General features: G+C 44.9%; 1 protein-coding gene across 1 annotated transcript in view; it reads left to right on the plus strand.

Annotated features, from left to right (window-relative positions):
• Nucleotides 6,233-25,478, plus strand: part of ZNF618 (zinc finger protein 618) — a 201,492-nt gene continuing 182,246 nt past the window's right edge. Inside the window, 1 exon segment of the mRNA XM_021067808.1 lies at nucleotides 6,233-6,371. Within this exon segment, the coding sequence (XP_020923467.1) occupies nucleotides 6,339-6,371 (33 nt within the window). The 5' untranslated portion in view covers nucleotides 6,233-6,338.

Consider the following 25,478-nt stretch of genomic DNA (forward strand, 5'->3'; position numbering starts at 1 on the left):
CAGTGCAGGAGGTTCCCTTTTCTCCACACCCCCTCCAGCACTTGCTATTTGTGGACTTAATAATAATGGCCATTCTGACTGGTGTGAGTGGTATCTCACGGTAGTTTTGATTTGCATTTCTCTAATAATCAGTGATGCTGAGCATTTTTTCATGTACTTGTTAGCCATCTGTATATCTTCTTTGGAAAAATGTCTATTCAGGTCTTTTGCCCATTTTCCAATTGGGTTGTCGGCTCTTTGCTGTTGAGTTGTATAAGTTGTTTGTATATTTTAGAGATTAAGCCCTTGTCAGTTGCATCATTTGAAACTATCTTCTTGCATTCTGTAATTTGTCTTTTGGGTTTTTTTTTTTTATGGTTTCCTTTGCTGTGCAAAAACTTTTCAGTTTTATTAGATCCCATTTGTTTATTTTTGCTTTTATTTCTGTTGCCTTGGGAGACTGACCTGAGAAAACATTTGTAAGTTGATGTCAGAGTATGTTTTGCTTGTTCTCTTCTAGGAGTTTGATCGTGTCTTGTCTTATGTTTAAGTCTTTAAGCCATTGTGAGTTTATTTTTGTGCAAAATTCCTCATCTTTAAAATGGGGGTGGGAGTAGGGTACGGATCTAGTATTGTCACTGCTTGGGTCACTGCTGTGGTGCAGGTTTGATCCCTGGCTCAGGAACTTCCACATGCCCTGGGCAAAATAAAATAATATGGGGTGACCGTACCTTCTCTACCCACCTCAGAGAAGTAGTGGATCAAATACAAAAAGCCTGCCGTCTTGTTTGGTAAATTGCTAAGAGGTTATAAGACTGGATTCTGCAGTTCTCTCTCATTGTGTAGAAATTTAGGTTAGCCCAAGTCTCCCTGACAGGGGTTTTACAAAGGAGAATTATTTAGACTTGAAAAAGAAACCCAGGAGTTCCTGTTGTGGCTCAGTGGGTTAAGAACCCGACTGGCATCCATGATGATGTGGATTCGATTCTTGGCCTCGCTCAGTGGGTAAGGATCTGACATTGCCATAAGCTGCGGCGTAGGTTGCAGATGCAGTTGGGATCTGGCGTTGCTGTGGCTGTGGTGTCGGCTGGCAGCTGCAGTTCCAGTTCAACCCCTGGCCTGGGAACTTCCATATGCCACAGGTGAAAGCATAAAAAGAAAAAAATTTAAATAATAACACAAATCAAAAAGAAACCCAGCCTGAGAAGGGAGACACCATTTTGTGAAGTCCCTGCCTTCATTCTGTTCCACACCCCTGAGAACCTACTGTTTCACTCTAAAGGCATCTTCCACACCAAGTCTACCCACAAGGTTTTAGCCAAGACTCAGTTTCTGTTTCAGATCATTTCTGGGGCAATTCCTGTCTCCTTGTTCCCCTCACTTGCCTGTGACAGAAGCTTGACATCTACCTGGCATGCCCCACTGGACAAAAATCTCACCATTCTCAATCCCTTGTTACCTTGAAATCTTCAGACTCCACCAGGAGGAAATATACCTTTCGGTGTGTTTTTGTGTCAGCCCTGGGCAGAGCCCTTTAGACCCCAAGTCTCAGCAAACAATCACCATCCTCAACAAGGTTCAATATTTAAGGGATCTGCCCAGACCGCCATGCCCCCTTCCCTCAGAGGTGGGTCCCCAAAGTCTCTGTGCCTTATGCGACCATGTTCCCCTTGCTCATCAGTGATTGGCTCCTGGTGGCGTTTGAGTCAAGCTTGGCCAACTGCGTTCTCTGACCTGAGAGTCTGGATTGCAGCGCAGAGAGGCCAACCCAGCACCTGTTGGGGCTGAGGCCATTTTGACTGTGTGTCCAGAGAGGAAAAAGTACCTACCTGGAGAGAGATGAGAAAAGCTGGGGGTGGGGGCGGAGAGAGAGACAAGGAGAATGAATTCGGCCTGAGATGTTGAGAGAGCTGTGGCGAGAATGATGGCGAGCGTAAGCCGGGTTCCTGATTTTCTAGTTCCTGACTCCAAACCTCTGGAGGCTTCATTTCATTTCCTGCCCTTGGTACCATGATTTAATTTAATAAAATAACACCTTCCTTTTTTTTTTTTTTTTTTATAAGTTTAGCATGATTTCGTTCCTACTGGTTACAGCTAAAAGAGTGTTGATAAGACTGGTAGGTTTTCGGATCCTCGTGTTACAGAGGCAGAAACTAAGGCGTAGAGATGAAGCCACGAGCCCAGGGGCACAGAGCTAGTCAGTGGCAAAGGCAGGAAACATATCTCTGAGAGTCCAATAGCTGATGTGCATGGGGTGCTTTCTTTATATGAGGCACTTTCTAAAAGCTTTATATGTATTATCCCATTTCACCCTCAAAACACCCCTAATTGCCAACACCATTTGAAGGATAGGGAAATAGAGGCAAGGGGGAGATTGGGTTGTCTGCTCAAGATCAGGGAGAATTCAAGGGCCAGAGCCAGGTTTGGGTCCCAGGAGGCTGACTCCACAGCCTGGGTTCCTAGTAGTTAATGCAGCACTGGTTTTGGAAGCAGTGGGGTGGGGATAAGAAGGGTGAGAGGTTTCTAGAATTTGATAAACACAGGCATGTTAAACTGAGTCATGGACTCTTAAAAGTATGGGCCATCCCTTGGCAGTCCCTACCGGACTCTGTGTCTACTTAGTGACAGTGCCTGTTCTCAGCAGCTCCGATCCATGGTCATTGGCACCTGTTCCATCACTGAGCAGGTCTTGTCACTAAATATTCCCTGTCCTCCCACCTCTCATCCCTGCTTGTAGTGAGCCTCCTCTTAGGTAACTCCTGAAAGGGATAAATAAATCATAGCTCTGGGTGACTATGTCATTTGGGGTGTGTGCGTGTCCATTTAGAAAGCGAGTTTTGTCGGGAAGACTTCAAATTCAGCCTTCATCCTCTGAGCTAATACCCTCTGTGATCCAGGGGGGATGGAGTGAAGAAGGGACAGACCCTCCAAGGGCCAGGCCCCCGGGGGAGGACAGTTCCACCTCCCACCCCCCTGGCCGGGTGGTGTTGAATGCACTCTGTGCTCTCAGTTGGGATGTGCTGACAGAAGAGAAGGCCCAGTTCCTGTGGCCCTGGGTGGTAGTGAAGCAGAAAGGGCTTGCAGTGATTCCAGAAAGAGAAGAGGTGCCTGGAAACAGGCTGTAGGTCATTCCAGGTAGGGGTCACTGACTCTTTTGTGAAATCCGTAAAAGCCAGAGATTTTTCTCTCCCAAAAAGCACATGTAGAGATACACTTATTTAAGACATAAAATTTCGGAGTTCCCGTCGTGGCTCAGTGGTTAACAAATCCTACTAGGAACCATGAGGTTGTGGGTTCGATCCCTGGCCTCACTCAGTGGGTTAAGGATCCGGTGTTGCCGTGTGCTGTGGTGTAGGTTGCAGATGTGGCTCGGATCCCGCGTTGCTATGTCTCTGGTGTAGGCTGGCAGCTACAGCTCCAATTTGACCCCTAGCCTGGGAATCTCCACATGCCGCGGGTGAGGCCTTAGAAATGGCAAAAAGACAAAAAAACAAAAACAAAAACAAAACCAAAGACATAAAATTTCTTAGTTCATGGTTCCCCAGACCTACCTACAGACACTTGAAGCATCCTTCATCTAGAGAGACCCTAAATTAATCTTTTTTTTTTTTTTTTAAGGATGCACCTGTACCATATGGAAGTTCCCAGGCCAGGAGTTGAATCAGAGCTGCAGGTGCTGGCCTATGCCACAGCCACAGCAACGCAGGATCCGAGGCACATCTGCGACCTATGCGGCATTTTGTGGCAACACGGGATCTTTAACTCACTGAGCAAGGCCCCGCATCCTCATGGAGATGACTTTGGGTCCTTAACCCCCTGAGCCACAAGAGGAACTCCCCTAGATTAATTTTTATCACCTGATGAAGACCCAGAGAGGAAGGATGCTTCTACCCCACCTTCCCGAAGGATGTTACTCCTCTAAGAATCTTCACCAAACCTCTCAGGGTGGGGTTGGGCCCTTTCTCTTTCTCTTGTGCCCGTGCATTTTGCTGTTGGCATGGTATTACAATGATCTTGAACATGTGGTCCTTAGACCAGCAGCGTCAGCATTACCTGGGAACTAGAAATGTGAATTCTTGGTCCCTATCCCTGACCCCTGACCAGTTGAATCAGAAGTCCAGGTAGGACTCAGCAGTCAATGTTGGAACAGGCCCTCCCCCTGATCTGAAGATCGTGCAAGTTTGAGAAGGGCTGCCTCAAGCAATCCTCTTCTGACTGTTGTGGCTGCACTACACACAACATGCCTGGCACATAGTAAGTGCTCACTGAATATTTATTGTATCACGTTTTCCTGACTTCCCAGGCAGGGTACCCTGCTCTTCCCCCACCCCATACCCTATATCTCTGAGCTATGATGACTGCGACCCAGTGTTACTTTGGATTCACTTTTTTTTCTACTCCAGAGTCTAAGGTCAGGCTTGCATCCATTAAGCAGAGGAGGGGGCTTGGTTTTGAGACAGGTGCCCAGAAACCTTCACACAGAGATGGAGCCACAGAGACATCAAATATAGAGCATTCTCTGGGTAACAGGGCCTCAGGCGTCCAGTGGGTGAGGAGCAGGTGGGCAGGGGGCTGTCTGGCCTGCACACATGCCCCGGCTCATGGGAGCCCGACACTGCCAAACTCCACCGGCAGCCCTGCTCCTTTTTTGGCGCCTGCCCTACACCAGCTTTGGCAAAAGCTGCCAAACCTTTGCCCGGGACATACTTGCCAGGCTGGCAGGGAGAAAAATGGCCACCTTTTCATTTCAATGACTCTCCAACTTTTGGGGTGGTGGGGAATGGTTCAAAGATCCCTCTTAATCGTGTATGTGTGTCTGGCCTGGAGAAGATTGTCTCAATTCTCTGCTTCCTACGTTGGGCTAACTTGTCACATTTTCATTCTTGAGGGAGAAACAGTGTCTTCTGTACAATCCTTTAGTTTCCGGACATTTAAAAAAGAACTTTTCTAGGAGGTGCAGGGAAAAACTCTCTGTAACCCTTCCTGTTTCGTGTTGACCCAACTCCTTAAATATTAATTTTTCTTTTTCTTTTTTAAGGTAGTTTCAGAGAAAAGATACCTGTTTACCCTTAATTTCCAATGCTTTTATTTTTAAAAAAGTATCCTTCTCCGTTTTCTCTTGGGGAGGGGTGAGGAAAGATTTTCTCCATCTCATGTATGTGCAGTTCTTCAAATTCTTATTCTAAAAATCAATCGTGGGCCATGTAGCATGGCTCCACTGATCTCTTTAGTCTCTCATGGGGCACATCCTTCACACTTAATTTTTAAAAAAATCTGCAGGATAAAAATATTCTTGTTTATCATTTATTTCACACAGAAACAGTTTCACACATTTTTTAAAAAATCAATTTGATTTCGGGGGCGTGGGGGCAATCTAACCCCCCTTAACCTTTAACCCCTCTTGTTTGACATGGGGCCAGTTCTTCAAACTTTTATTTTTAAAATAAATGTTCTTTTCAAAAAAAAAATTGACAGAGGTAGAGAGAAACATTCTCTTAATGCCGCATTTCACATAGAAGCAGCCCAAGTATTTATTTTTAAAATCAATCTGATTGGGGGGCTAGAAAGAGGCCCCTCAATCCCTGCCATCTGGCACAGGGCTAGTTCTTCAAACTTTTATTTTTCAATTACATTAGATTTTTTTGGAGGGGTGGCGGGGCAATAGGAATATACCCATTGAGCCTTCCCATTCTTCCGTAAGGCCAGCTCTTCAAACTTTATTAAAAAAAAAAAAAATCAATCTGATTTTGGGGGGGTGAGGGGGGAGCCGAAGAGCTCCCATTAACCCCTTGTGTTCCGTCCAGAGGCAGCTCCCCAAACTTTTTTTCCAACGTGAAAATGACCTTTCCGAGGGGCTGGAGAGCGGGGGGAGAGCAGGAGGGCGCCGGGGCGCGGGTGCGGGGGGCGCGGGGAGCGCGGGGCGCGACAAGGGAAAGTTTGGGGGGCGGGTGCGCCGCGGCCCGGTGCAGGCGGGCGGGCGGGAGCGGCGCGCCCGGGGGCCAGCCGGCTTTGTGTGCGGCGCGGAGGCCGGCGGCGCGGAGGCCGAGGCCGAGGCCCGGAGCTCGCGGGCCGCGCGGCGAGGCCGGCCCGGGGGCGGGCAGGGCGGCGGGGGGCGGACGCGGCCCCGCGAGGGGCGGCTCGGCGGCGGCGGCGGCGGCGGCGGCGGGTGCGGGCCGGGGGTGGGGGCGAGGGCCGGGCGCCCCCCCCGCGCGCCCCCAGCGCCCCCGCCCCCCGGCCTGAGCGGGGCGGGCGGAGGAGGGAGCGGCGGCGGCGGCGGCGGCGGCGGCATTGTGCGCGCACCAGCAGCCCGGCCCGGGAGGAGCAGGACGCGCCGGGGCCGCCTCCTCCCGCACGGACCCATGAACCAGCCGGGCGGCGCGGCGGCTCCGCAGGTACGACGGGGGCCGGGGGCATGCACCGCGCGGGGGACCCCGGGGGGCCGGGGCCCGGGGCGCTGCGCCACTTCATTGCAAGATTTGCAAAATGCAAAGTGCCTGAGCACGTTTGCGGGGTTTTTGTGGGCGCAAACGGGAGGGTCGGGGTCTGGAGAGCCCCCCCGGAGGCCGCGGGGTGTGAGGAAGGTGAGGGTGACGCGGGGGTCTTTTTGGGCCCCCACCCGGCGCCCCCTCCAGCCCCGAGCTCGGACCGGAGCCCAGAAAACAAAGCGGCGAGAGAACAGAGCAGCCATTTCAGTTTGGACAATTCACATTTTGCAAAAATGCAACCCCTTCCAGCTCTCCCCCCTCCCCCCCAAATTTACAATTTCCCCCTGACCCTCAGTGCGCTTGGGGTCCCTGATGACCCCCCGGGAGGTCTTTTGCTCCTAGTCCCCTATCTTTGCAACAGTCTTTTTTTTTTTAAGGCCATATTTCCCTTTCTCAATTTTTTTTTTCTAATTTTTCTTCAAACGGTAGTTTTTTCCCATTAAAACGACGCCACCTAGAGGATACTATTTTGTAAATAAAAAAAGAAATTAAAATTGAAAAGAAATATTTTTTATTTCTTATTTTTTCAAAAGTTTGCTCTATAAGGCAGTGGAGGGGAAAGAGATTCTTTTTTTTTCTTTTTGGGGGTGACAGTTTTCACTTTGATCTTTCCAGAGGCATGGAGACAATTTTTATTTCTGAAGCCAAATCCAGATAATATGTAAATGAAAATTAAGCTGAAATTTGAATGAATTCAGTCTTTGAAGGGAAGACAGCAAAATGCCTTCTAAAACCAAAGTCAGTTTGGCTGTCCAACTCATTTTAGTTTGAGAAAAAAACTAATTGGGATGAAGAAAGGAGGGAAATTGTTGAGTTTAGGGGAAACTGGGAGAATTGGCTTTATTGAAGCAATTAGAAATTGTACTTCATTGTAATTTGGAACTTGTTTAGCTCATCGGGCAAAAAAGACTAATTTCGCCATTTGGCGATCTTTAAAGTTTTTCTGTTTTCAAGAAGGAAGGATTTCAAAGAGAAAATAGACCCTAAAATGTTGGCTTTGGACACACCCAAAAATTGTAGGTTTTTTTTTTTTTTTTAATTTTCATTTACATTTTACTGCATTTAAATCCCAAGGTTCTAAAGAAAAACAGAAACTGGAAAAGTTAGAGGAAAATACTGCCTTTTTTTCCCTGCATTTGTTGGGTTTTGTGTTTTTTTTTTTTGTTTTGATGGAATAATTAAGACTGTTTTCTGATTTTGTTTCCTGAAACATCTAAGCATTTCTTTTTTTGTTGTTGTTTTATCCAGAAAATGTCAGGACCCTTTTCTGAGCAATATTCATTGGGAAAAAATGTAAATTCATTACATTATATAAATTGAGTAGCCCACAGATTTGTAGGAGAGACCGCCATTAAAATAAGATATGCATAATTAACATTATTATGAAAAAACTAACAGTGGATTCACAGAAGCTCATTTTTTATGACATGCTACTGAATCAGTTGATAAAGACAAGGGTTGAAGAATCCTTGGTAGGAAGAAAATTTTCCTTTCTGTGTGTTTGCTCAATCTTCTTCCAATTTGAAAATTTTATTATTTAAAAAAAAAATCCAGATTGGTTTCAGGCCTCTTTGATTGTGATGTGGGGTTGGTAGTTTATTAACATTTGATATTTTTCACAAATTTGAATACTTTCAAAGGGGGGAAAAATCCACTAACCTTGATCATTTGTGTGTGGGGGGGCATCTGTGATTTTTTTTTTTTTTTTTAAAGCACAAATTTTACTGACTTGAAGGATAAAAGAGGAAAGGACAGAAAGGAGATGAGAATTCTGATTTTTATCCATCTCATCTAGTGGAATACTTACTTTGCTGGAAAAATGGGGTAAAACACCAATTCAGCTGATTCTAGCATCAAAATTTATGTATTTTTTTTAAAGAAAAAAATCAAAATATAAACAAAAGCCAAACCCAAAGGTGCTTGTCTTTGGAACATGAAAGCACATGTGCAAACAGTATTTGATGTAGTTTTTTGGCCTTCAAAAGAATCGAATAAGATGAAACCCCAAAAAAAATTTTTTTTTGGGGGGGGGAAAGACAAATATTGACTGAATTGAAATTTAACAGAGGAAGATAAGGAACCCACCCAAAGTTGAAGGGTTATTTATGATAAATTAGTATCTGAACTTGCTGGGGATTTTGCACCAAAAAAAAAAAAAAAAGTTCTGATTTTTCTGTCCGAAATGAAGGGACAGAAATGTTAGCATTTGTAGGATGGGATCTTGTAGGACCTGATGGTGGCAGATTCCCACAGGGCTAAGACAGGAAACCCTGAGCCCCTTTGGACAGTGATCAGCTGCTGTTGGAAGAGATGATGGTTCCAGTCCATGGATTCACAACCCCTGTTTTGTGGAAATTCAGGTTTCTAAGGGGACACGAATTCTGTGAAATATTTTTGACAGGGGCAGAGATTCGACATTTCCCATCATCGCCATTGCATTTGGGAGATTTTTACTTTTTTAGTAACAAAATCCTTCAGGGCTGACTGGCCACATTCTGACATATTTGGAATGAGCTTTTTTTTTTTTTTTTTAAGTAGCATAATTAAATTTTTTTTTTTTCTGTTGAATTATTTAGGCCGATGCCTAGGACAGTCAAAGAATTTATAATTTCCAAGGGCTCTGGAGGCCTCTTGAGATAGTCAGGCCAGTTTAGCAAGTGATGAAGGAAAGCTTCCCCTGGACTGGGGAGGAGTGGGTGGGCACCCCTCCCTGGCATCTGAGAAAAAGTCAGGGTTGTAGATAACAGGTTATTTCTGGTGCAAGGAAGGAAAATATTGCAGCACGGTCCCTTTGTGTGTCCTAGATCTCGTGACACACCTGCTGAAATTTTGTTGTGTTGTCTACAATTTAAAGGGAACCCCTGGGTAGAAATTGAAAATCATCTGTTTTGTGGGCCTGTTTTTTCTTTTTCTTTTCTTTTTTTTTTTTTAATTGGCTATTCTGATCATGTTGGTTGTAAAGGAAATAGAGGTGCATGATGGTACTGATGGGGGCGGGGTCAGTTTTCTTTTGTTTCTATTGGCGTCTCTAAGGATTGAGACCTGACCTGGGTCTTGCCTCTCGCGCACCACCTATCATGGATGGAAGTGTGACCAGAAATGGATATCTCAGCTAATTTTTATTAGCCCCTGTCTGTTCACCAAACCCTCTTATAATATTGAGCAAAAAAATCTGGCAAATTGGACTTGAGGGGTGGTAATTTGATGATGGGCTGAGTTATTTTGGTGAAAGATCATTTATGCTCAGTTTCACAGAGGAGACTCTTATTACTTAATGTTTTGCTTTTCTGCCTAAGGAGTTTTTTTTTTTTTTTTTTTTTTCTAATTAGGTTTGAAATTTCAAGGGCTTGCTTTATAGCTTGACTTTGGACCAAGCTAAGAAAAAGGGTTTGCTTATACTTTCAGCCCCGCAAAGAGGTGAACTTGAACAAGGGCTCTTGTTTTTGCAGAAGGAAAGCAACAAAGATGGCTGGTCAGTATAAGGGTGACCTCTCCCTGGTCCTCGAAAAGAAACAGCCAATGATTTGTTTCGTTCAAGAAACAGAGTTTAAAAACTCCTCCATTGTCAGATACAGTTTTTTCCCCTACCTTTGACTCAGCTCTTGGCCTGCTGCTTCCTCTGACCTCAGAATCCTCCTGTCTTCTTCTTGGTGGGGTGATAAGAACTTCCTTGTGTGTTTCACCGGCTGCATAAGCTGCGTTTTCATGGTCATGGTGAAATTTTGAAATTTTTCCATGTTCTTGTGATGTTTCATGTCAGTTGTGTCTCCTCCCTGGTGATGGAAAGTGAAGTGGCTTTATGGGTACACAGGAACCCTAGCTCTCCCAAGGTCTTACTGTATGACCTTGGACAAGCCACTTTTTCCTTTGGAGCCTCGGTTTTTGCATTTGTAAAATGAGAGCTTTGAATCAAAACAGGGATATTAAGGAATAATTTTCTCCTGTGATTCTGACTCCAGGTAGCTGCCTGGATCACTGGATTTGAGAAGGAGTCTGAGGTTACACGTTGTGTTGTGTTGTCTACGATTTAAAGGGAACCCCTGGGTAGAAATTGAAAATCATCTCTGTTTCGTGGGCCTGTTTTTTCTATATGGAACTCATACTCTAGAGGGTGGGGTGCAGTGGTCAAATAGCAGTACCCATCACAGAATGGGGGGTGTACTTCTTATTCATCACACCCAGGCTAGGCTGTGAATCATGGTCATGATCGGCATGATAAAAAAAGAATAGGAGTTCCCATTGTGGCTCAGTGGTTAACGAACCCTGCTAGCATCCACGAAGACGCAGGTTCGCTCCCTGGCCTCGCTCAGTGGGTTAAGGATCCAGTGTTGCCGTGAGCTGTGGTGTAGGTCGAAGACGTGGCTCCGATCCTGCGTGTCTGTGGCATAGGTCAGCGGCTACAGTAACGATTTGATCCCTAGGCTGGGAGCCTCCAGATGCCTTGGTGAGGGCCTAAAAAGACCAAAAAAAAAAAAAAAAAAAAAAAAACCCACAGAAGCGGAGGCATAGCTTATCGAAGGTTAAGTGCTGTCTTGTGCGAATTAATTTTACTTAGATGTGCCCATGTATGTGCACGATAAAGCCAAGTCCTCCCACGAGTCCTGGTTAAAAGAGTTTGCTAGGCTCTGGACTAGATGATCCACCATGACATACTCCAAGAACTGCTTATACTTTGTTATCTTATTTATTATCCCAGTCGATTGTCTCGTGCACCCTGTGGGGTGAGCATCCTAGGCCACTGGTTTTGTCCCCTGGTTGAGCCTTCCTGAAGGGCCGGTTGTGAAGAAGTCTCAGCTGCGTAGCAGTCAGCCGCACCCCCAGCTTATTGGCCTTGGATGAGGCTGGAGGGACAGGTGTCCTTCCTGAGCGAAGCAGCATCTTGGCCAGGTTCTCTGGCTGGAAAGGAGAGTTTAGGTAGGCTGGGGTCCCTGTCTTGGTGGTGGGTGGGCAAGCAGCCCCAGTTCCTTTTCTTCCTCACTTGCCCTTCAGGTTGCCCAAAGAGTTTTTGTGGAGTTAGAGAGCTCCTGTTTGTGCCATATTTATACTCCAATCAGACTCTTGAGTGAATTCTGTATTTTCGCGTATATGCACTGCCGAAGAACTTCAGGACTGCTGTCTTGGTCTCCTCATCTTTTAAATGTGTCAGACCGGTGCTGTCCAATCAAACTATAATCCAAACCACAAATGCAAGCCACATATGTTGTTTTAAACTTTCTGGTAATACTTTCAACAAACGAAAAAGAAGCAGGTGAAATTCATTTTAATGATATAGTTTATGTAACCCAGTATATCTGTGAGACTGTATCATTTCAATATTCATTAATGTAGAAATTATGAATGGGCTAGTTTACATTCTTTCTTGGGGGGGGTATTAAGTCTTTTCTGACTAGCCACATTTCGTGTGCTCAGTAGCCACACATGGCTATAGTGGCTTCTGTATCGGACAGCGCAGGGCCAGACCCTTGTTCCATCTAGTTGTTACTGGGTGGCCTCAGAAGGTTAGTGACACATCTTTGAAAGCTCTTGGTTTTGTTGATGGGACTTCCTTCCTGAGCCCTGTGTTCTGAGGCATTTCAGCCTATAGTGGTGATGCATTCCATCCATTTGGCCTTTTCTGGCTAACGTGGTCTACGCCTTTATTTAATAACTTGTCCTAAAGCAGTCTTCTGCCAAGATTAGGCCAGAACACTTTAGTGAAAAGTAACAAATGGTGGCTAGAAACTCCAGGGTGCTGTGTCTTAGCATTGAATGCCGTTGAAGTTGAGAAGTGCAGGAGGCTGTCGGAAGAGGGCTTTAAATAAAGTATTGCCTGAAAGAAGGATGGAGATGGAAGATGACAGCAGGTGGGTAGGACCAGGGCTGGAGTCCAAGGGCTGGGAAGGAATTTGGGGGCAAAGACAGTCTGTCAGTGAAATCCATTTCCAAACCCCACGTGGAACCACCAAGAAATTCCTCCAGGATAGGCCTGAGGTCTGGAGTATAGAAAATTTCTGACATCTACCCAATTGGTGAAATAGGAAGCTGGGTTTGAGGTCAGCCAGACCCGAGTGTGAAATCCAGCACCACTGCATGGTTTGCTTTGTGTTATTGGTTTTGGAACCTTAGCTTCTGTATCTGGAAAAGGGAGGGTACTAATGTTGACCTTGAAGGGTGGTCCTGTGATGAAATGAAGCAACACGTGTGTTCCATCCAGCCAGTCCTTAGAAGGTGGTCACCATATGTTAGTAATCTCCTGACCACTTGGGGAGATGGAGTCCCAATGACAACAATTTTGGTAGTTCTGGAGACTTGGTGACTCATCTTTAATAGGCAGAGTTGAGTAACAACAGAAAATGTACACTTTTTTGGGGGGGATTTTAGGATGAGACATCCCCTAGACCTTACACATCTTTCTTGTCAAAAGTGTCCTCAGTGCTTTCATTGCAAGGATGTTGTGGCTCCTCTGAATATTCCTGGATTTGTCTCAGAGCCTGTGGCACAGTGTTTAAAAACATGCATCTTAATTCCCGGTGAACTGTCTACCTCTGAGCTTCCGCTCACGCTGAGCCTTCTGCCTCTGGTACCCTTTCCCTCTTTGGGCTCTGTTCTTTGAGGACCACCCCCCCGCCCCACCTTGAGACCTACTTGCCTGTTCTCTGTGGACCTCCCCAGCCTACAGTACTTTCCAGATACTCTGGGGCCACAGATGAGAGTTGGTTGTTCACATTTCTGTTTCACCAGCCAGATCGGGAAGTCCTGGAGGGCAGAGAGCATAGGTTATTCATTGTAGGGTCTGGAACAGAGTAGCAGCTCAATAAAGATTTGATGGCTTAATTTGATTTTTCTTTTGGAAAAGCTCAGGCCATTGGGATTTGGATGGAGTGAAGAGTAGGTGACCGATTTGGGTCTGGCCATGTGGTCAAAACCAGTGTTTTGTTAGGGAGCCATAAATAGATTTTCTTAGAGCCAGCTCTGAAGCCCTTGGCTCCCTTGGAATAATAAATCAGAGAGGGCTCCTTGGATGGGGATAATTCTTGGACTTTACATGATCTGGGGAATTTTTCAAAAGCTCCCCATCCCCCTTCACTCCTTCGTATAAACCATTTCCTTAACATGGCTGGGGAGGGGGAGCCTCTAGGGTTATGGTCCAGATTTGCAGGTGTGGTGAATGGGACCCAGCGTGTCTAAGGAGGGGGGAAAGGAAGGGACCTGACAGCACCCCATGTTGTCGTAGGAGCCGATCTGGGCCATGAGCCCTAGATCTGGACGTCAGGGGACTGTTTGCAGAACGCCAGCTCATTTGGGCCCCTTAAACGTGAAGCAGCTAAACATGAGATTTGATGTTCAGCCAGACCCCGTCTTTGGTGGGACTCTCATTTGTCCATGCCGGAGATTCAGGGAAGGTTTATGGGAGAAAACTGAGAACGTTCTGTGTATTTGTTTAATTTTTTTTCCCTGTAAGTTTTAGAAGACACTGTCGTTTTTAACACTTTATGGCTCCGCTCGGCAGATGGGCACAGGATCCCATCTTTCCTCAATGGTCACGTTCTCACATTTTCACATTTCTGAGATTGGGATGTGTCTTAACCGTGGATGTGTTCTGTTAGCGCACTGTTTCTTGCTCTCTTTTCTTCTCAAAAAGCTGTTATACAACTGATGGTGTGGGAGCACCCTTGTGGTACAGCGGGTTAAGCATCCACCAGCATTGTCACTGCCGCGGTCTGGGTCCCTGCGTGGCATGGGTTTGATCCTTGGCCGCAGAGCTTCTGTGTGCTGCAGGTGCAGCCAAAAATAAATAAATAAATAAAAATGAAATGGATGCTGTATCTAATAGTTTCAGGCACCTTGGACTTGAGGATGTAGTGTCCTTTTCCTGGTGGGGTGGACTGTGACATTAGGGACTTCCTATTCTGCTCTTTTTTTTTTTTACCTCACTTATCTCCGGGCTTGGCTTCACCTGTATAGTGAGGACCAAACTTCACCTTGGGAAGAGGCATCTAGAACTGTGAATTAACACCTCTTTCCTTCCATGTCTTAACCTTGGCCCCTGCTCTAAAAGGCGGAAGTAGCCAGCGGGAGGGAGGCAGAGCCTTTTGAATATGTGGTCCCTTCCGTAAGGCCACATGGCTGAGCTCTCCTCCCAGTGGCAGAACACCAGCTCGGACATTTGCACGGGGAGAACAAACAGATGGAAATGGAAGGGACAGGGTTCGGCTCTCTTCTCTGCTCCACTACTTAATCATCTTTGTGAACTTGGCCAAAGGATTTCACTTCCCTGCAGTGTGTTTTCCAGTCTGTAAAGTGGTGCTCACCACAGTGATCACAACGATAAAAGCGTGGCACAGGCTTCTTGTAAAAAGTTCCAAGGGAGGTGAGAAAACTTCGTAAGGGCAAAGTGCTTTTCACTTGCAGTATGTTTTGTACATCACATCCAGGGCTGGTAAATGATATACATGCCCTCACTCCCCATTTTTAAGCCTGTGGCAGACATTGCTAATCGATCACAACAGTCTTTTCCATGGAGTCTGTCCAGTGGCCTCTGAGTCCTTCTCAGTATGATGCCATGAAGCCAGCTTGGCATTTCTGATCTAGTTATAGGCACAGACACACACAAACACACAGGCCTGGGAAGAGAGGTAGAGATAGTTGCCCCAAACCTCAGTGACTAGGCAGAGCCACTTCAAGCCTCAGCTTTCTTAACTCCTCAACTCACTGCTTTCCCTACTCTTTGCACATACACTGTGTCAAAAGGAATTAGAGTTAATTTGGTCTTGAGAAATAGTGAGAGGTTCCTGACTCTCCCTTCCCTGTTATAATTAGGTACCTTTGGGGTTGTCATCAAAGCAGGGCTGGATGACCTGCTTCTCTGATGCCCAAGTGATCAGGTTTCAAAGGGGAGATGGTGGTGGCTGGGCCACTGGGCTGGGTGGTGTTGCCGCTTGCTCACGCCTGTGGTATAGATGCCATGGCAGAGGAACAGGGCAGGTCCTGGGGTTCCTGGATGACGACCTAGGGGTATGATGACGACTTTGCTGTTTACAGGCTCTAGGACCACAGGCTAGTTCCTCAGTCCCTCGGAATCTTCATTTCTACATCTGGGACCTGGGATGGAAATAGTCCTTCACAGGAATGACATGAGATAGCATATTTGAGAAAAATATACCTTTAAAACTCTGAAGCCCTACAGATGGATTATTTTTGTTTTTGTTTTATGCATGTTAATTTTTATAACCAGCACCAGTCACTGATTCTTGGTGTCCTGTTGGGGGAATTGTATAAACCCAGAGTCACAGGTGGAAGTCCACAGGTTGAATTGGTCCCTTGTTTTTTATTTGATTTGCTAGCCTAAGGTTTAAGACGTTGAGAACTTTTAGGCTTTTGCATTGTATGTGTTCTGTTTGAGTCAGTTCCTACCCTCCTCTCATTTCAATGCTGTATGTGACCTGCTGGCCCTGGAAGGCCCCTGGGTCTGGACACTGCCTGCTACCCCCGGGGCAGCCTCTGTTTGTTGATCCCCTGAGTGGGAGAACAGCCCATTCTGCTACCTCTGATGGGCTTTCCGCAAGCATCCCACGAGCTAGTGGACTCAGCAGTGCTTCCTAAACAGGGAAGCCACTGGAGAAACATGTTGGCGACAACTCCTTTCTTTGCTGAAAAAGGAAAGGAGGGAGGCTGAGGTGAGGGTGGTATTGAGTCGACAGAAAAATGATAAAAATATTTCGGCTGACGAAGCAGAAGGAGGCTTCACATATAAGCTAAAGAGAAAAAAAATGGAGTCAGGTGATGTGCCGCTTCCTCGGTCTGCTCTGGAAAACACAGGGACACTTGGCATTCTAGGGAAGCCAGTTCTGTGCCCGTGGTGGGATCGCCAGGTCCAAGGAGGGACCCAGGGAGAAAGGAAATCTGCCATCTCCCCCATGGGTGGAAATGACTGCTGCCAAGCGGAGGAGGTCCGAGTGTCCCTTGGCAAGCCCCCTGGCTTGCGGTTTGCTGGTAATGTTCAAAGTCAGAAGCTGTTTTGGCTCCCTTTCTGGCTGTGTTATTGTCCAAGACAGCACGCCCGAGGGGCTAGCCGTTCGGCCTCTCAGCTTTGAGCCTCTGCCTGGATGAATTCCCACCAGCCCCAACATTCTTGTAGAGAATTGAGGATGGGAATTTTTATGGGGAGAAATTTGGGGGAGAACGTAGATCTTGTATTTGGGGCTCAGAGTTTTACCTGACATGTGGACATAGCCAGGGCCCTTGGAATACCCAGAGAGAATGGAGGAAGATGGTTTTGGAGGCTGGAGATTTTTTTTTTTTTTTTTTTGGTTTTAATTTCATCAGCTGGGAAAAAAATACCTATAAAAACTTAAGTGCATTTCTGTGGGTGTTTCTTCTAATGTATGCTGGAAAGGCAGAAAGTGAAACTGATCTGAAATAAAACTGAAACTGGCCTGAAATGAGGCCCCAGGGAAGGCAGGCTTCCCTGGGGTGCTGCTAGCTGAGGTGGTGGAATGTGTGGTGAAGCTGGTCTTTTTGGATCAGAGGGCTCTAGTGCTAAAAAGGTTCATGGGGATTATCCAAGTCGGTGCCATCCCGTATGTGTTGATAACCACCAGCCACATGTGGCTGTTGAGCAGTTAAAATGCGTGGCCTGAATTGAGATGCACTGTGAGTGTAAAATTCACACTGGGTTTTGTTAAGTTAAATTAATTAATTAATTGATGGAACTATAATTTTCTCTTCTCTAGGTCTGGATCTTAAAGACTTACTAGGTAAAAGTATAGACGATCACAGTCCTTTTTTAAAATACAGGTTGACATGATAGCATTTTATATATTGAGTTATATATACAAATATATTGATATATTGATGGCATTTTATATATTGAGTTAAAGGAGATGGATTGTGAAAAATAATTTTGTGTGTTTTTTAACTTTCACTTTTTGACAGTGTGGCTCCTAGAAAATCTGATATTGCCCATGTGGCCCATGATATTTCCATTGGACAGTGCTGATTTAAGGCCACCTGCATGCTCCAGAGAGCGGAGTAGCTGGCTCAGGGTCACAGGGCAGCTTCATCTGGTCACTGGACAGACCACAAGGCTCAGAGTTTGGGATCGAGCAGGAAGGATGATGTTGCAATGTAGGCATCAGCATAACTAAATGGTTAAATGGAGGCTTAATGGGAACTTGAGAGGGGGACGGACAGACAGAGAGAAAGACATATTAGTAATTCGGGGGAAAAAATTACCCACTTTGCTTATCCATTGTCCTAAACACGAGTTAAACACTCTGGAAGAAAGCAGACCTAACAAGATGAACAAAAACAAATCGAAAAGATTACCCCTGACAATTACTCTGCTTGCTGAAAACAATTTCAGTCTGCTCAGTCTTTAACTAGGGTCCTTTTGAATCAGAGTACAGTTCAGAGCTGGTTCGGGCGTAGAAACCCAGGTCACATTAAGGGCTATGGGTCTGGGGTCCCAGAGGGCTGGAAGCCATTCTCTTGTAAGTCGTGTCTACTCCTTGTAATGATTTGGGAGGCATGCCTTCTAGAAAACCCAGAGGACATCTAGCCATAGTGGACAGAGCCGGCAGGTGGGGAGGTTAGCCAGCTGCCCTGGCATAGAGACCTGGAGGAGGGTGACTAACCTTAGGGAGAGCTGCAAAGTTAAGCTTGTATCCGGGTCTGACTTTCCAGCCTGGTTCTCCTGCTTAGTGTTTTGAAAGGATTTTAAGCGGTGTGTTGGAAATTCAACCTTACACATTTTTGTTCTTTCATCAGGAACTTTTTTCCATCAGAAGGCTCGAGTTTAGCATTCCTATTTATCTCACTTGATTTTTTTACAAAGTAGAATTTGTCTGCCTTGAACTATAATCATTGCACAGTTGTGGGCTTACTGTATGTCTGTCAGGCACTGGGCTAAGCATTTAACATCTGTTATCTCATTTAATACAATCACCCTGGAAGACAGAGATTTTTCTTTTTTTTCCTTTTTTTTTTAATACGAGAGAACTGAAATTCAGAGGTGAATGGAATTGCCCAAGGGCACACAGCTGGTAGGGGGCAGTTGGATTCAAATTCAGATGGACACCGAATTCCAGGCTCACCCTGGGCAGTCGCAGCAGCCGCTTTGAGGTGAGGAGTCATAACCATTCCTGTTTGACATTTGAGGAAGGTAAGCTTGCCCAAGACGTGGAATTGGTGATTGACTGGGACCTGACCCCAGCTCCTATAGATGCTCTGCTCATGCCCTAAACTTCGCCGTGGTGTCAAGGGAGGTTGCCCTCCCCACTGGGGGGCTTGGGTATGGTGCTGGCCGCCTCCGTTCCCCAGCTCCCTGCTCGCCTTGGTGGACCCGGGCTGTGTGTTTCATGCACACAGAGCCTGTAACACCACGTTTGAAAACAGTTGCAGAAGGTTTGCTGTAATTAATTACATTTGACATACTTGGAATCGGGGCCTCCTGGATTCAGAATGCAAATTTATGCCCAGACAGATGTAAGGTATGCTTGGAGCCAAGAGCTCTGGCACGTCCCAGCTACAGGGCTTGCAGCATCACTCGCTGCCCTGATGGGACCGCCGTCACAGCACGGAGTGGTAGAGGCAGGACTCAGACTTGGGGGATACCTGGAGCCCACAGGTTGTTGGGGATCAAACAGCCCTGGGCTTCAGGGCAGGACCTGTGGTCTCTAGTCTGAGCCCTGCTCCTAACTTAGCCATGCTCAGCCCTCTTTGGGCCTCAGTTTCCCCTGCTATGCAATGTAAATACTTAGTCTGGGTGGTCCCCTAGGTGGTCTCAGAAAGCATGTGCTATTAGTTCGTTCAAGGGCAGGAGAGCAGTTAAGCAGAGAGTTGGAGCTTGGAGTGCTGGCTTTTGGAAGCACGAACAGTCCAGGTGAGAAAGGCTTATAAATACGTAGGTAAGCAGGAGGCTGTTGGAACAGAGAGGGGTACAAGACAAGGCCTGATATCTAGCACAAGATGTTGCTAATTTCCAGGGCTCCACACAGAGAAGTTATTTATTCTGCAGTCCTCCTCCTACCCACGTATACGCATCTCACCATCTGTATTAGATATCTATTGCTGTATAACAAGTCACGCCAAAACTTAGCGGCTTAAAACAACAATGAGCATTTATTGTCTCTCATGGTTTCTGTGGGTTGGGAATTTGGGAGAGGCTCAGTTCTCACTCTGGTTCAGGTCTCTTTGTGGTTGTGGCCAGGTGGTGGCCTGGGTGGGGGTCATCTTAAAGGCTGCTCCACTCTCATGTTTGGTGCCAGGGCTTGGAAGACTCGAAAAGCTGGCGCTCCTGGAGTATCCATCTTTCGTCTCTCCACCTACTCGGCTATCTCTCTATCCGTCTGTCTGCCTCGATCCAATCGCTCTGTCCATCTGTGGATGTAATCTCTATCTAATCTGTTTAATCCATCTATCTGTTTTTGCACTTATCTCCCTCCAGCCTAGAGATGCTTGGCTGGACTTCCACATGGCACCTCAAGGTCCTGAAGACATGTGTCCTAGGCAGAGAGGGAGCCAAGCAGATGCATTGAATGATTTAGCCTCCAAAATCATGCCTCATGCTTTCCACGTCAGTCTCTTGGTTGAGACAGTTATAAAAGTGTGCCCCAGTTCCAGGGGAGAGACATAAACTCCACCTCTCTGTGGAGTTGTGTCACTGTCCCATTGAGCATGTAGGATGGGATAGATATTGATGTGATCATTTTGGGAAAACAAGGCTGCCATTCCATCTGTCTGCTAAAATCCATCTGTCTAGCTAGCTAGTCACCTGTTCCTTCTTCTCTCTCCTGACCCACTCATCCACCCATTTCATTTTTCCATCATTCAGACATGTCTTTCTTTATCCATTGATCCCATTCCATCACCCAACACATTTTGAGTACCGCATGTGAGCCAGGGACATGCAGGTGCTTTCAGTAACGAACAGAAAGGGAAAATGAAACTCATGTTTGTTGAGACTGTACTCACTGTTAGTCTCTGTATCCTCAAAATCACTCCGTAATGTAGAATTACTATCGTCTTTATTTGTCGGTGAAGAAACCAAGGCACAAAGAAGTAACTTGTCCAAGGTCGTTCCGCCAATTAGTGTCGGAGCCAGAATATAAACTCAGGACTTCCTGACCGCACTGTCCCAGGCTGGCTCCATTCTGTTTCTGAGTATGAAATGGCCATCCAAGAGTTGGTTCTATACTTCTGGTTTTTTCCTAAATGAAAATAAGGTTTTTTTTTTCCTCCTGATTTTAAAAGTAAATTACAAAAACATTCAAATGATTTCTCTTTAAAAAATCACCCCAAATCCTACCACTGTTCACATTAAACATATATACATTTTTTTTTTTTGGCCACTCTTGCAGCATGTGGAAGTTCCCAGGCCAGGGATTGAACCTGAGCCACAGTGGTGACAGTGCCAAATCCTTAACCGCTAGGCCACCAGGAAACTCTACCACTGTTCACATTTTGATGAACGTTATTCAAGTTATCTCACTGCATATTTAAATGTTAGTGTTTATAGAAATGGGATTATAGTCATGCTGTTCAGTAGCCTGCTTTCTTTTTTTTTTTAACTCATTGGATAGCTTTTTAAAAATCAATTAGTTATTTTACTGACTGCACTGTATTTCCATTGTGTGTATGTCCTCAAATTCGGTGCCTGTAGGATTTGGGTTCTTTCTAATCCTTTTACATGTGATATTCATTTGTATGGTAATCTCCTTGGTATCACACACTGAAAGACTGAGCACTGAATCATAGCCTGTTCACTTTCTACAGGTGGTATACAGTTCACTTTGTGTGTGTGTGTGTGTGTGTGTGTGTTTGTCTTTTTGTCTTTTAGGGCCACACCCACGGGATTTGGAGGTTCCCAGGCTAGGGGTCAAATTGGACCTGTAGCCACTGGCCTACACCACAACCACAGCAACTCGGGATCCGAGCCACATCTGCAACCTACACCACAGCTCACGGCAACGCCAGATCCTTAACCTATGGAGCAAGGCCAGGGATCAAACCCACAACCTCATGGTTCCTAGTTGGATTCATCTCCACTGCGCCATGATAGGAACTAACAGTTCACTTTCTACCAGGAGATTGTGAGTGCTTATTTTTTTTTTTTTTATGGGAAGGTATGAAATTTCTTTAATTAAAAAAATCATAAGCAGTCATTCATTAATTTATCTTTCACCTTATTTTGAAGTTGTAATTTACAAAGTAAAACAGTAATCCCACAAAGCTGAAGTTAGAGAAAAAATTATTCCTACAACCCTATATCATTATACCAAATATAAGTTTTACATATTCTTTTCCAAGCTTTTTACATATTCATGTGGAAAATATGTGAGTGCTTATTTTATGCATTGTGGCCATCATCTTGTATTGCCAATATTTTTAATCTTTGATGTCCTGATGGGGAAATGAATGAGGATGAACATTTGTAGGGATATTTTTATTATTTGATTGTGTTTCTTTTTTTATGCATTGCCTGTTCAAGCATTTTGCCCCTTTTTCTCTTTAGGTATTTGTTTTTTCCCTTAATTTTTTTATTTTATTTTATTTTATTTTATGTTTTGTCTTTTTTTTTTTTGCTATTTCTTGGGTCGCTCCCGCGGCATATGGAGGTTCCCAGGCTAGGGGTCCAATCGGAGCTGTAGCCACTGGCCTACGCCAGAGCCACAGCAATGTGGGATCCGAGCCGCGTCTGCAACCTACACCACAGCTCACGGCAACGCCGGATCGTTAACCCACTGAGCAAGGGCAGGGACCGAACCCGCAACCTCATGGTTCCTAGTCGTATTTGTTAACCACTGCGCCACGACGGGAACTCCCTTTAAATTTTTTTTTAAAGCTGTTTGGATTTTAGAGGTATTGGCTCTTTGTTATTTAGATTCCAAGAATTTCATTTTCCTTTTTTAAGAGAATATTATTTAGTGGCAGTTAAATAAAATGTTTACTTGTAGTGTTTACATTTTGGCGTTTTGGATTCTATTTTCTGTGTGTGTCACTCTGGAAAAGACTTCCCCACCTTAAGAATTTATAGTGAAAAGGCAGCCTGTGGCCTAGGAGGAAATATTTACAAATTCTGCATCTCATAAGGGATTAGTTTCCAGATTATGTAAAGAACTCCTACAACTCAACAACAACAACAAAATACAATTTAAAAAAGTGGGTAAAGGACTTGTAGACACTTCTCCCGGGAAGTTTAAAAAAGTGGGTAAAGGACTTGTAGACACTTCTCCCGGGAAGATATGCAAATGGCCAACAAGCATATGAAAATATGCTCAACCTCACCAATCATGAGAGAAATGCAGTCTAGAACCACGATGAGTATCATCTTACACCCGTTAGGATGGCCATTATCAAAAAACCAAAAAAACATGCTGGTGAGAATGTTGAGATCTTGGAACCATCATTTACTCTTGGGGCAGCTGCTACGAAAAATGGTATGGCCGTTCCGCAGAAAGTAAAAATAGAGTTACCATGTGATCTGACACTCCTGCTCCTGAGTCTATATCTAAAGGAATTCAAAGCAGGATCTCATAGAGGCATTTGTAATGCATTTGTGGCAGCGTTATTCACAATAGCCAAGTGGTGGAAGTAACTTCTTTGTCCTTTAATGAATGGATAAACAAAATGTGATTTCAACAGAAGATGGAATATCATTCAGCCTTAAAAAAAGACAGAAATCCTGGTCACCTGCTACCTCGGTGAACCTCGAGAACACTGTGAAAGGAAATAAGCTGATCTCCAAAAAACGCAAATATTGTATGATTCCACGCATGTAGGGTATCTAAGGTAGTGGAGTTCGCAGAAACAGAAAGTAGGGTGGTGGTTGACAGGGGTGGGGGCGGGGGGAGGGGGGAAGGGGGAGGTGATGGTTAGGGGGTATAGAGTTTCAGTTTTGCAAGTTGAGAAGGTTCTAGAGATCTGTCGCACACCACTGGCAATGTACTTAGCACTGTTGAACTGCACACTTAAACATTTATTTAACTGCATAGATCATCCGTTTGTCTTGTAGGAACATACGTACAAGAAATACTTGTGCCTGTGTACCAATGGAAATACGCATACGTGCTCATAATAGAATTGTTTATAATATTAAATACCTGGAAATAACAACAAAGAGTTTATAGAAATATTCACCCCTGTTTCTTCTATTATTTTCTATGAGTTTTGTTTTCTTACATTTCAATTGTTTATCCATCGAGAATGTATTTGCTTTAAAGGAGGAGCGTAGGGATCAGGCTCTATTTTTTTTCCAGATGGTGAGCTGCATTTTGTAATGTCAATAATTGAATGATCCATCTTTTCCTCCTGGATTTGAAATGGCATTTTAATCTTATATTACATTTCCGTAGACTTAAGTCTATTTCTTGACCCTGTTACTTTTTCTGTGTATACAGGTATAGTACTGTTTTAATTTGATCACTTTAAAAATAGGAGTTCCCATTATGGCTCAGCAGGTTAAGAACCTGACATAGTGTTGGTGAGGATGTTGGTTTGATCCCTGGCCTCGCTCGGTGGGTTAAGGATCCAGCATCGCCATAAGTTGCAGCGTAGGTCACAGATGCGGCTTGGATTTGGTGTTGCTGTGGCTGTGGTATAGACTGCAGCTACAGCTCCGATTTGACCCCTATCCTAGGAACTTCAATGCACTTAAGGTGCGGCCTTAAAAAGGAAAACAGACAAACAGACAAAAAAAACCCCTTTCATCATGTCTTGAGAACAGACTTATAAACTAGGATATAACATTGCCACCTGCAGTGCTTACCAAGTTGGGGCAGTTTTCTGGTGGGCGTCTTCATTGGACACACTCTCCTTGGCACCCATACTGTCATCACTGCCGTTATAGATATGGAAACCGAGGTTCATTGAGGTTTGGTACCTTGCCATAGGTAGGTAATTGGTGCTCTCATTCACATCTGGGAAGTGGCAGAGGGGAGATTGCAGCCTGGGTCTGAACAACCTCAAATACACACCTTGACCCCCATCGTATGTGGCATAGAGTGGTACTAATAGGTGCTTCCTCAATTGGAAGGGAAGCAATTGTCCTGTCTTATCTAAAACAGATATGAAACGGATTATTCCCTGGCTGCAGTTAGATGTATGCTGACATTTGTTTTAATAAGTTAATTTTTAAATAATTAAAGTAACCTAATGATATTACAGAGAAATCAGACAATAGAGAAATAAAATTTGTGTTAAATCTATTCTAGCCTCCTTATATTCACTGTTCTGGTGCATTTCCTTCTAGTGATTGGATAAGCATATTTTTGTTGTTTAAATCATAACGTGTGGGTTTTGTCTCCTGTCTTTTCCTTGTCTTTGTCGTCATCATTTTTCAAGATTGCACAGTGTTCACAGAAAAGAATGAACATAGTTTATTTCACCCATGCTCTGTTGCTGAACATTTAGATTGGCCCTAATTTTTCTTTTATAAAATGACACTGCAGCGAACATCCTCATATATTAAAAATTCTGATATTTTAAAGCCATCCCCTTTGGATATATTCCCCAAGAGAGAGAACTGGGTCAAAGGTAGATAGTAGGTTTGGGCATTTATTGTTACTAAGCTCTGTTGATTTGGAAAAGAACTATTTAGTAAATTCTTTAAAAATGTTTTACTGACTTTTGGAGTTCCCGTCATGGCGCAGTGGTTAACGAATCCGACTAGGAACCATGAGGTTGCAGGTTCGATCCCTGGCCTTGCTCAGTGGGTTAAAGGATCCGGCGTTGCCGTGAGCTGTGGTGTAGGTTGCAGATGCGGCTCGGATCCCGTGTGGCTGTGGCTCTGGCGTAGGTCAGCAGCTACAGCTCTGATTAGACCCCTAGTCTGGGAACCTCCATATGCTGCAGGTACAGCCCTAGAAAAGGCAAAAAGACCAAAACAAAAAAAGGTTTTACTGACTTCATTATTATGAAAGGAATTTATGTTCACGAGGGAGCCTGGAATATGTATTAAAAAAAAAAAAAGATTCCGTAATTCCACATTTTCCCAAGATGATCTCAGGTAATTTTGTTTCTATCCTGGTATTATTT

Source organism: Sus scrofa, chromosome 1 (genome assembly GCF_000003025.6).
Source record: "Sus scrofa isolate TJ Tabasco breed Duroc chromosome 1, Sscrofa11.1, whole genome shotgun sequence".
NCBI classification, from domain to species: Eukaryota; Metazoa; Chordata; class Mammalia; order Artiodactyla; family Suidae; genus Sus; species Sus scrofa.